Genomic DNA, 12,945 nt, shown 5'->3' on the forward strand with positions numbered 1-12,945 from the left:
CTAACTAACATAAGGACATCACACACATCCATGCCCGAGGCAGGATTCGAACCTGCGACCGTAGCGGTCGCGCGGTTCCGGACTGTAGCGCCTAGAACCGGACCTCTCCATACCGAGCAGCTGCACAATTGCTGTTGTTTTGATTATCATTGTCAGAAACATACAGAAAATACAGTATATAATTTTTGACATATCAACACAGTTTATACAATTTTAACTAAAATTTGGCTATTTCCAGTGCATTTTCCGTTGCCTGGTGAAGGTCTTCTTCTGTGCAGCCGGCTGGACACAGTCGACACTGAAGCATATGTTGAACAGTCTGTTCAACAAGTGTCAGTGTGCGAACCATTCGACGAAAGATCATCGATATAGGCTTTCGGACCCGAAGGCCCAGTCGTGTACCCTTCATGACTGTACGACACAAAGCTTTACACCTCGCCTGGGCCCTTCAACAACGACATTGGACTATTGATGACTGGAAACATGTTGGCGGGTCGCACGAGCCTCGTTTCAAATTGCATCCAGCTGATGGACGTATACGGGTGTGGAGACAACCTCGTAAATCCATGGACCGTGCATGTGAGCAGGGGAATGTTCAAGTTGGTGGAGGCTCTGTAATGGTGTGGGATGTGTGCAGTTGGTGTGATATGGGCCCCCTGGTACGTCTAGATACGACTCTGATAGGTGACACGTACGTAAGCATCCTGTATGATCACCCGCATCCATTCATTTCCATTGCGCATTCCGACAGACTTTCCCAGCAGGACAGTGCGACACCCCACACGTCCAGAATTGCTACAGAGTGGCTCCCGGAACACTTTTCTGAGTTTAAACACTTCCGCTGGCCACAAAACTCCCCAGACATGAACATTACTCAGCATAGAATGAAGTTTGGAAGGTAGGAGACGAGTTACTGGCGGAATTAAAGCTGTGAGGACGGGGCGTGAGTCGTGCCTAGGTAGCTCAAACAACCGCAAGACAGTCAACCGCCAACGATTGTACGACATTCGCATGGTAGATTCCCCGCTCTGACTTGTATGTGGCATGCAGGACACCGACGAACATTCTCTGCAGTGCGGTGAGGTAAAGGATGCTTGGCGGCTGACGCAATTCATCATGGCACTCCTCCGACGCACCGACGAATCCACAATCACGAGGGATGCTTTATTGTTTCCCGACGCTGTCTTTTTCCCCTCACAGAAAACGTCGGCAAATCGGTGGATTGGAAGACGCGCATCGCACTACGTGCTCTCGCCGACCTTGATATCGGGCATGGACTATTGGGATTATCTACTAGAACAACACGAAATCGTCCGACGCCACTCTACATATAAAACGCACTTTGCGAACTTTCTAGGCAGCATGTTTCATGACCCCTCGAAGCGGTGGGGAGTCCACAGGTTTACGTTGTCTCGAGGAACAGGATATTAGTCCCAGTGAAGTGACGAGGATGTCACTTCGGCCCTATATTTCTTTCCTTTCTTTTTCATGTGTGATTTTTCTTCTGGGACATTAAAACTGAATAAACAAATAAACAAATTAATACTGATAGCAATAAAAAATAATGAGATGTTCACTCTGCAGCGGAGTGTGCGCTGATATGAAACTTCCTGGCAGATTAAAACTGTGTGCCCGACCGAGACTCGAACTCGGGACCTTTGCCTTTCGCGGGCAAGTGCTCTACCATCTTTTTTTTTTATTTTGTTCGTTATTGATCGTTGTGTTTGGTCGTTGCGGACGTCGCAAGACATCCTGTTCAAGTTCGGTGGTTGATCCTTCCACTCAGTTTTTTAATACCATCTGAGCTACCGAAGCACGACTCATGCCCGGTCCCCACAGCTTTTACTTCTGCCAGTATCTCGTCTCCTACCTTCCAAACTTTACAGAAGCTCTCCTGCGAACCTTGCAGAACTAGCACTCCTGAAAGAAAGGATACTGTGGAGACATGGCTTAGCCACAGCCTGGGGGATGTTTCCAGAATGAGATTTTCACTCTGCAGCAGAGTGTGCGCTGATACGAAACTTCCTGGCAGATTAAAACTGTGAGCCCGACCGAGACTCGATGTCGGGACCTTTGCCTTTCGCGGTTCAAATGGTTCAAATGGCTCTGAGCACTATGGGACTCAACTGCTGAGATCATTAGTCCCCTAGAACTTAGAACTAGTTAAACGTAACTAACCTAAGGACATCACAAACATCCATGCCCGAGGCAGGATTCGAACCTGCGACCGTAGCGGTCTTGCGGTTCCAGACTGCAGCGCCTTTAACCGCACGGCCATGCCTTTCGCGGGCAAGTGCTCTACCATCTGAGCTACCGAAGCACGACTCACTTCCGGTCCCCACAGCTTTTACTTCATATCAGCGCACACTCCGCTGCAGAGTGAAAATCTCATTCTGGAAACTTCCCCCAGGCTGTGGCTAAGCCATGTTTCCGCAGTATCCTTTCTTCCAGGAGTGCTAGTTCTGCAAGGTTCGCAGGAGAGCTTCTGTAAAGTTTGGAAGGTAGGAGGCGAGATACTGGCAGCAGTAAAAGCTGTGAGTACCGGGCGTGAGTCGTGCTTCGGTAGCTCAGATGGTAGAGCACTTGCCCGCAAAAGGCAAAGGTCCCGAGTTCGAGTCTCGGTCGGGCACGCAGTTTTAATCTGCCAGGAAGTTTCAATAAAAAAAGAATTTAAAAAAATTTGGTAGAGCAGTTGCCCGCGAAAAGCAAAGGTCCCGAGTTCGAGTCTCGGTCCGGCACATAGTTTTAAACTGCCAGGAAGTTTCATTATTGAGCATATCTGGGATGCCTTGCAACGTGCTGTTCATAATAGATCTCCACCCGTCGTACTCTTACGGGTTTATGGACAGCCCTGCAGGATTCACGGTGTCAATTTCCTCCAGCACTAGTTGTGAAAGTAGTCGAGTCCATGCCACGTCGTGCTGCGGCACTTCTGCGTGCTCACGGGGTCCCTACAAGATATTAGGCAGGTGTACCAGTTTATTTGTCTCGCGAGTGTAATTAATATTTTGGTTTTTAACTCGGTTATTAGTAAGATGTAAAAAACACCTGTTATAACCGAGACGAAACAAACACCCAAGCCGGCCGAAGTGGCCAAGCGGTTCTAGGCGCTACAGTCTGGAACCGCGCGACCGCTACGGTCGCAGGTTCGAATCCTGCCTCGGGCATGGATGTGTGTGATGTCCTTAGGTTAGTCACGTTTAATTAGTTCTAAGTTATAGGGGACTGATGACCTGAGAAGTTTAGTCCCATAGTGCACAGAGCCATTTGAACCAAACACCCAAAAATACCGGTTATTCGGAAGTAAAATAGCGGTGCATCGCTAGCGGCGCTGCAGCAGTGCGTAGTGTGTACATTTGTGTGACGCCAGGTGGCGCTGGCTGTGCAGGTGACGAGGCGATGTGAAGCCCCGAAGCCGGCCGCCATGCCCCAACACCGCTGATGGAGACGAGCGTGTCTGTTGGCAGCTGGGGCCTCCCCAAGCAAGCGGCTCCCGCGGACCCTGGCGGTGACGTGGCTTCGGGCTCCGTTACTGTCATCAGCGTACACCACGGTGGCGACAACATCGGTAAGAACGCACCTGCTCCTATCGATTGTTTCGCGTGCCGCTGTCGCGTCGATAGGCGCCGGGGTTTTCCCCTCCCACTAAGAATTCCACGTAGTCTCTAACTCAGCTCCCCAGGCAAAACTAGCTGATACGCGGCCATTCTCATTCTGTGTGCTAAAGTTACCTTTTCAGTAATAATGAAACTGTACTGTTGCTGCTGTTGCTGCTGTCCGTCTGATGATTCGTTTGCTGCAGTTCTCCACGCTAGTGTGTCCAGTGCAAACGGCCAGCCGGCCGTTGTGGCCGAGCGGTTCTAGGCGCTTCAGTCTGGACCGCTACGGTCGCAGGTTCGAATCCTGCCTCGGGCATGGACGTGTGTGATGTCCTTAGGTTAGTTAGGTTTAAGTAGTTCTAAGTCTAGGGGACTGATGACCTCAGATGTTAAGTCCCATAGTGCTCAGAGCCATTGCAAACGGCCTCATGTCTGCGTAGCTAATGCAACTTACATCCGTTTGAACTAGTGATGGGGGAGCTCGTGAATGAGTCGTTCAAATGAACGCTTCACTCCAGTGAAGTGTGAACTAACCACTCAATTTCAATGAACTGGTACTTCAAACTCTTCACAGATAACACACTCCACTCTTTTTTCTAGTTCACTCACTCTCTTCCCCTCTCCCTCATCCCATTACATCGGCGCTACGTCACTCATTCTCCCTTCACTTCAGTCCCCCCTCTACTGCCTGTCGACGAATCGCGCGGCGTTTGTGAGAAACGATTGGTTTGCGAGAGGTTGTGGAGGTGAGGAGCGAGGGGAAGGCAGCGTCAGCTGTTTCCTGCAGTGCTGACATCATTACCCGTGACTATTTGTGAAGTTGTTATACTACCCGTCTATCGGTAGCTTACCTTTGGCAGCGCTTGCGCTCAAATGAATATTACAGATACAAACGAAGAGGCTGGCTGTGTGAGCACGCACAGCCAACATGAAAATAAAAGGTTTGTTAATAACACTGAAAGGGGAATTTTACCTGAAATCGTACCAATGACTACAGGTGACAGTTTACGTTTTGAATCTGGAGGGTTATTATTCTCAACAAAAATAAAACCTACAGGAAAACTTCTGAATAATTACTTAACGTAGATATATACAGGGTGTTACAAAAAGGTACGGCCAAACTTTCAGGAAACATTTCTCACACACAAATAAAGAAAAGATGTTATGTGGACATGTGTCCGGAAACGCTTAATTTCCATGTTAGAGCTCATTTTAGTTTCGTCAGTATGTACTGTACTTCCTCGATTCACCGCCAGTTGGCCCAATTGAAGGAAGGTAATGTTGACTTCGGTGCTTGTGTTGACATGCGACTCATTGCTCTACAGTACTAGCATCAAGCACATCAGTACGTAGCATCAACAGGCTAGTGTTCATCACGAACGTGGTTTTGCAGTCAGTGAAATGTTTACAAATGCGGAGTTGGCAGATGCCCATTTGATGTATGGATTAGCACGGGGCAATAGCCGTGGCGCGGTACGTTTGTATCGAGACAGATTTCCAGAACGAAGGTGTCCCAACAGGAAGACGTTAGAAGCAATTGATCGGCGTTAGGGAGCACGGAACATTCCAGCCTATGACTCGCGACTGGGGAAGACCTAGAACGACGAGGACACCTGCAATGGACGAGGCAATTCTTCGTGCAGTTGAGGATAACCCTAATGTCAGCGTCAGAGAAGTTGCTGCTGTACAAGGTAACGTTGACCACGTCACTGTATGGAGAGTGCTACGGGAGAACCAGTTGTTCCCGTACCATGTACAGCGTTTGCAGGCACTATCAGCAGCTGATTGGCCTCCACGGGTACACTTCTGCGAATGGTTCATCCAACAATGTGTCAATCCTCATTTCAGTGCAAATGTTCTCTTTACGGATGAGGCTTCATTCCAATGTGATATAATTGTAAATTTTCACAATCAACATGTGTGGGCTGACGAGAATCCGCACGCAATTGTGCAATCACGTCATCAACACAGATTTTCTGTGAACGTTTGGGCAGGCATTGTTGGTGATGTCTTGATTGGGCCCCATGTTCTTCCACCTACGCTCAATGGAGCACGTTATCATGATTTCATACGGGATACTCTACCTGTGCTGCTAGAACATGTGCCTTTACAAGTACGACACAACATGTGGTTCATGCGCGATGGAGCTCCTGCACATTTCAGTCGAAGTGTTCGTACGCTTCTCAACAACATATTCGGTGACCGATGGATTGGTAGAGGCGGACCAATTCCATGGCCTCCACGCTCTCCTGACCTCAACCCTCTTGACTTTCATTTATGGGGGCATTTGAAAGCTCTTGTCTACGCAACCCCGGTACCAAATGTAGAGACTCTTCGTGCTCGTATTGTGGACGGCTGTGATACAATACGCCATTCTCCAGGGCTGCATCAGCGCATCAGGGATTCCATGCGACGGAGGGTGGATGCATGTATCCTCGCTAACGGAGGACGTTTTGAACATTTCCTCTAACAAAGTGTTTGAAGTCACGCTGGTACGTTCTGTTGCTGTGTGTTTCCATTCCAAGATTAATGTGATTTGAAGAGAAGTAATAAAATGAGCTCTAACATGGAAAGTAAGCGTTTCCGGACACATGTCCACATAACATATTTTCTTTTTTTGTATGTGAGGAATGTTTCCTGAAAGTTTGGCCGTACCTTTTTGTAACACCCTGTAGACTTTGTGACAGTGGTAAACATACTCATTCTATTTTAGATTAAATTTTAAAAGGAACGTAAAATTGGACTGCATTTCGTTGGTAGCCCTAGTTTTCAGTCCATGAATACAACAAATAATGTTTTACTTGGCAGATAAAGACTTTTTTGGGCGCTTCATGAGAAAATGTCGACCATGATTAAATGTAATACCTTCTTTATATGTGACAGGCTTGTCTGTGTATCTTTCCTTATACCTTCTTTATATGTGACAGGCTTGTCTGTTTATCTTTCCTTTGTCCCTTTCGACCATGCTCAGACGCTGTAAGAGTGTAAAACGGTGCGTGCACGTTACTGCGTAGTTCGGCCATCTGTTGGTAAAACTATGAAGTATTACGAAGCTTTATTGTACGAGCGAGGCGAAGCGAGCGTAGCCGCGGCTGAGCGGCGAACTGGGCAACTTCGCCAGGCTTCCCTACTTCATGAATGAACTACTTCATTTGAACGCTTCACGGCAAAGAGTGAAATGAATGAAGTAGTTCACTGGAATGAACGAGTTCGACCCATCTCTAGTTTGAACCTGCCTACTGTAGTCCAGGTCTCACTCTACAGTCACCCCCCTCCCCTCTCCCCACCCCCACCCCTCTTACCAAACTGACAGTACCATGGTGGCTAAGGAGATGTGTCCTACCAACCGATCCCTTCTTCTAGTCCAGGTGTGCTATACATTTTTCTCCCCAGTTCGATTTAGTACCGCCTCGGCAGTTATTATTATTTGCAACACTACGTTACAAACACCGCTATTCTATTCTTGTCTGAACTGTTTATCGTCCACGTTTCACTTTCGCACACAGATAACTCCAAACACATGTGTTTCAAATTCATGTTACAGGCTTCTAGGAGCTTTAGAGTCGACTTATAAGGAAAATCTGTGGTGTCACCGCCAGACACCACACTTGCTAGGTGGTAGCCTTTAAATCGGCCGCGGTCCGTTAGTATACGTCGGACCCGCGTGCCGCCACTATCAGTGATTGCAGACCGAGCGCCGCCTCACGGCAGGCCTAGTCTAGAGAGACTCCCTAGCACTCGCCCCAGTTGTACAGCCGACTTTGCTAGCGATGGTTCACTGTCTACATACGCTCTCATTTGCAGAGACGACAGTTTAGCATAGCCTTCAGCTACGTCATTTGCTACGACCTAGCAAGGCGCCATATTCAGTTACTATAAGAAATATCTTCAAGAATGTATTCTGAACAGATAATATTGTGAATCATGTACCGTCAAGAGCGACGTTCATCATTAATGGATTAAAGTTAAGTATCAAACTAATTACGTCCGCTTTCTGAATTCTCATTCCTTGTCATGTTCCAGACCTCACTCAGTATAGTTCTTCCCTCCTCACGCTAGCCTGCTTGAGCTAAAACGCGTACATTTCGACCTCCACTCGTAACACGGTGTTGGCTCTTCTGCTAACACAAAAAAAAATCACCTACCTGACCTTGTATGAAAGAGAAACTTACCGATTTCAGCTGAATACGGACAGTGCATTAAATGCGACGGTGACATATGAAAATGTGTGCTCGACCGGGACTAGAACCCGGATGCTTCGCTTCTATAGAACGTTTCCTTAACAGCCTTTTCTTCTTTTTTTATTTTGTTCGTTCAAAATTGTTCAAATGGCTCTGAGCACTATGGGACGTAACATCTGAGGTCATCAGTCCCCTAGAACTTTTTTTTGTCATCAGTCTACTGACTGGTTTGATGCGGCCCGCCACGAATTCCTTTCCTGTGCTAACCTCTTCATCTCAGAGTAGCACTTGCAACCTACGTCCTCAGTTATTTGCTTGACGTATTCCAATCTCTGTCTTCCTCTACAATTTTTGCCCTCTACAGCTCCCTCTAGTACCATGGAAGTCATTCCCTCATGTCTTAGCAGATGTCCTATCATCCTGTCCCTTCTCCTTATCAGTGTTTTCCACATATTCCTTTCCTCTCCGATTCTGCGTAGAACCTCCCATTCCTTACCTTATCAGTCAACCTAATTTTCAACATTCGTCTATAGCACCACATCTCAAATGCTTCGATTCTCTTCTGTTCCGGTTTTCCCACAGTCCATGTTTCACTACCATACAATGCTGTACTCCAGAAGTACATCCTCAGAAATTTCTTCCTCAAATTAAGGCCGGTATTTGATATTAGTAGACTTCTCTCGGCCAGAAATGCCTTTTTTGCCATAGCGAGTCTGCTTTTGATGTCCTCCTTGCTACGTCCGTCATTGTTTATTTTACTGCCTAGGTAGCAGAATTCCTTAACTTCATTGACTTCGTGACCATCAATCCTGACGTTAAGTTTCTCACTGTTCTCATTTCTACTATTTCTCATTACCTTCGTCTTTCTCCGATTTACTCTCAAACCATACTGTGTACTCATTAGACTGTTCATTCCGTTCAGCAGATCATTTAATTCTTCTACACTTTCACTCAGGACAGCAATGTCATCAGCGAATCGTATCATTGATATCTTTTCACCTTGTATTTTAATTCTACTCCTGAACCTTTCTTTTATTTCCGTCATTGCTTCCTCGATGTACAGATTGAAGAGTAGGGGCGAAAGGCTACAGCCTTGTCTTAACACCCTTCTTAATACGAGCACTTCGTTCTTGATCGTCCACTCTTATTATTCCCTCTTGGTTGTTGTACATATTGTATATGACCCGTCTCTCCCTATAGCTTACCCCTACTTTTTTAAGAATCTCGAACAGCTTGCACCATTTTATATTGTCGAACGCTTTTTCCAGGTCGACAAATCCTATGAAAGTGTCTTGATTTTTCTTTAGCCTTGCTTCCATTATTAGCCGTAACGTCAGAATTGCCTCTCTCGTCCCTTTACTTTTCCTAAAGCCAAACTGATCGTCACTTAGCGCATTTTCAATTTTCTTTTCCATTCTAGAACTTAGAACTACTTAAATCTAACTAACCTAAGGACATCACACACGTCCATGCCCGAGACAGCGTTCGAACCTGCGACCGTAGCGGTCGCGCGGTTCCAGACTGAAGCGCCTAGAACCGCTCGGCCACAACGGTCGGCTTTTGTTCGTTATTGTTCGATGCGTTTAGTCATGGCGGATGTCACATGACAACCGTTCAAGTTCATCGTTGATCCACTCACTCAGGATGTCTTTTCTACTACAGATAACAGCCAGCTCTCTGACAGAACACGCTGAGCTACCATGCCGGCACCGCCTCGGTCACTCGGGTCATCCCAGTACCCCCCCCCCCCCCCTCCTTTCCAGCCCAAGTCCCACATGCTGCACATTGCACGTGTTGTGTTCTCCTTCCAATTATGCGCTGTATGCTCGCAGCTATTCAGTATTCGAACGAATGAGTGCATCCGCACAGAAGATATCATTTCACCTGCAAGAAGCATATATTTACATATTTATACGTGTGGTGTCTGTTCTTTCGGACATGTCCGAAAGAACGGACACCACACACGCAAATATTGACCATTATTTTAAAGGAAAAAAAGCACACTTGCAAGATATCAAACGCAATACTCGAGCCCGAGCGAAATTTTAGGACATAATTCACATAGTACCCAGTTATAAACTTCCGAATGTACGGCATTTAAATTTCGCGCACACCAATTGTTTTTCACTCGCCGAGCCCCATTGCAGCAACTCGAACGTCGGAGCGCGAAGTACTACAGAGTGGAGTAAGAGGTTTCTGAAATACTTTTCTGACATTGGTAAGATGATGTGTTAATTGTCGAAGTGCACAATTGCTTACCAATAGCTGTTGCCAGTGATCTTTGCTTCGAACATTTTTATGTTGCGATTCACAAATGCAGTTCAAGACTGATAGTATAAAAGTGAGGAGACACGCTGTTCTTCAAAGTGATTGGCGTGCCTACATTGTAAATCGAAGGTAATTAATTTCATAGTAAGTCTTTAGATGCTTATGTTCACTCGTTAAGGTTCTGGGTCGTATATATAGCTGCTGAATATCAGTATGAGAATGTTGTCAAATAATACTGAACGTATATGTGCGTAAGGTTGACATTTACTGATATTGCTTACTACTTTTAGCTAAGACTAACGTGTGTGCTCGAGAAGGATTTCATAACACGTTCGGCAGATGTGTCCACCTCTTGTCTCTTCTACCTTGGCCTTCAACATAAGCGAATAGGAGGGCTCTGGTAATCAATCTCCTGTACAGTACTTCGCACACGGGCATTCGGCCGAGATTTCTGGCCATTTGTAAATTGAGACAAATGTCCACAATAAATGCCTGGACAAATGCCCAAAATTCAAAACTGTCCGTGCATTTATGCATTTTAAAGATTAATTGATGAGCGACGGCTATAAAAAATTTAAGTTGATATTTTGTACTGGAAAAGTTGTGTTGCAACACTGCTTTTTCAGTGGTTGGGTAACCAAGTTTAAAAAGCCACTTGAGAGTTACGGGAGAGTTACGAGGGCAAATAAATTGGACTGTAAACATAACTTTTACACGAAACTTCCTGGCAGATGAAAACTGTGTGCCGGACCCAGACGCGAACTCGGGATCTTTGCCTTTCGCGGGCAAGCTGTCAGTCGTGGTTGGGTAGCTCAGATGGTAGAGCACTTGCTCGAGAAAGCAAAGGTCGTGAGTTCGGGTCCCGGACTAACACACAGCTTTAATCTGCCAGGAAGTTTCATATCAGCGCACACTCCGCTGCAGAGTGAAAATCTCATTCTGGAAACATCCCTCAGGCTGTGGCTAAGCCATGTCTGTGCAGTATCCTTTCTTCCAGCAGTGCTAGTTCTGCAAGGTTCGCAGGAGAGCTTCTGTTAAGTTTGGAAGGTAGGAGACGAGGTGCTGGCAGAAGTAAAGCTGTGATGACGGGTCATGAGTCGTGCTTGGATAGCTGAGATGGTAGAGCACTTGCCCGCGAAAGGCAAAGGTCCGAGTCAGAGGCTCGGTCCGACACACAGTTTTAATCTGGCAGGCAGTTTCTTACTAGCGCACACTCCGCTGCAGAGTGAAAATTTCATTCTGATAACTTTTACATCTTTAATATGGTCAGTTCTTGGGGAAGTAAACAATAAAAAAAAGAAAATAACACCCAAGTTTAAAAGTAATTTGTGAAATAAAGTATAGTTCATATTAAGCAGCTAGCCTGTAGGTAGTATTGTTACTTATACTACACTACTGCAAAAAAACTAAAAAGTGGTTCTCGGTTAGTTTCTTGATCTTCATGAGTTGAAGAAGAATCATGAAGTTCCGACTCTGCCTCATATTCTCCTGAATCTGATTCCTCGCTAACTTTGGGGTTCCTTTCCATTTTGTCTTTGCTTGGACTGTTCAGTATGGATTTTTCCTTGAGATCAGCAGGCTTATGTCGTGTTCAGGCTCCATTCATCGACTGCCTGTTATAGGAGACGTAGGTTAGTTTTGCAGCTCTCTCTAATGTGAGTCTGTTTCTTTTTCTACTGCGGATCCATCAGAAAGTTGGAGCGCTTTGTAGCGGCAGATGTAACTGGAGCGCCCATAAGTTTTAAGCCAACTTCTACCAATTCACGAGTGCTTCTTACACCTCGCCACAGCAGTAAAGGATTTACACGATGAATTTTATCTTCCTGAGAGTGAGGACCCACTCCTTCCCACACAAATTTCCTGGACCAAACTCCTTGTTTATCCCTATAATCAGCCAAGTTCTCTCTAACCGGAATAACATCTAGTCTAGTGTGCTATGCTGTGCCATAGGCAAACCTTATTGCAGCAAAGCATCTTGATAGGCTTCAGGTTACTACCGTGTACTGCTGGATCGAGAAGATTAGCTGCAAGGTGGGCATCGATTCTTTGTTATTAAATCTTTTTTTTTGTGATCACAGAGGTGCAGTCATACGAAAGCAGATGAACAAAGAAGCAGACTAGAAAATTGTAGTCTATTTCAAATGTCGTATAGCTGACAATAACTCACTTTTTTTTTTTTTTGTTTCTCACTGAAAACGAACATTTAAGAATAAATTTATCATCAAGTAACACACGACAGTTGCTTAATATCCTCAGTAATAATTTTGTTATCAATAATCATTCTTCAATAATATTCAGAGTTTGATACGGGTTACAAAATGTGTTACATTACAAAGCGATGACATAAGGATAATGTATTTTTATAGCGGCTTATCACTACACCGGTGTTCAACACGGTGTGTGTGTGTGCGCGCGCTCCAGAGACAGAAAGTAAAGAGTAGAACTGGTAACATTATAGATGATAAGCAGCTATCAGCAACACGCGACTAAGTTCTTAGCAATAAAGTCATGAGTGACATACGTAGGTTTAAGTGTAAACATTTACTAACTTAAATATTGAGAGTACTGTCCCATTCGTTATTTTCATTGGTGAATTGTACATTCTTGCAGTAAAAACTTTAAAAAGGTACACCCAGATTTTGGGCATTTAGAACGACTTTGGACAAATTCCCGGGCAAACGCGCATTTATAAATGTCTTGTCCACTGGGCATTTGGCCGGCTCACATCACAAGGATGACAGAGCGACACAAGAGTAATTTTAAATTTAAAAGCTGTACTCGCAGAAGGTCATTACCGCGTACTGTCAGAATTGTGGCCCAAATTTTCGCGCATGATCGATTGCTGGGGCCGACGTCTTGCGAGAATACTTTTATCTCCTTACAGTATAAGGTTGTGT

At 45.5% G+C, this 12,945-nt stretch overlaps 1 protein-coding gene across 2 annotated transcripts in view; it reads left to right on the top strand.

Moving 5' to 3' along the window:
* The window catches only part of LOC124721242 (nuclear hormone receptor FTZ-F1 beta), a 411,982-nt gene that overhangs the window by 274,858 nt on the left and 124,179 nt on the right, over window positions 1-12,945 (top strand). For both annotated transcript variants that reach the window (XM_047246101.1, XM_047246102.1), the window contains exon 3: window positions 3,389-3,568. In XM_047246101.1, coding sequence (XP_047102057.1) covers window positions 3,442-3,568 — 127 coding nt within the window. In that variant the 5' untranslated portion in view covers window positions 3,389-3,441. The remainder of the gene's footprint in view (window positions 1-3,388; window positions 3,569-12,945) is intronic.

This window comes from Schistocerca piceifrons, chromosome X (assembly GCF_021461385.2).
Source record: "Schistocerca piceifrons isolate TAMUIC-IGC-003096 chromosome X, iqSchPice1.1, whole genome shotgun sequence".
NCBI lineage: Eukaryota > Metazoa > Arthropoda > Insecta > Orthoptera > Acrididae > Schistocerca > Schistocerca piceifrons.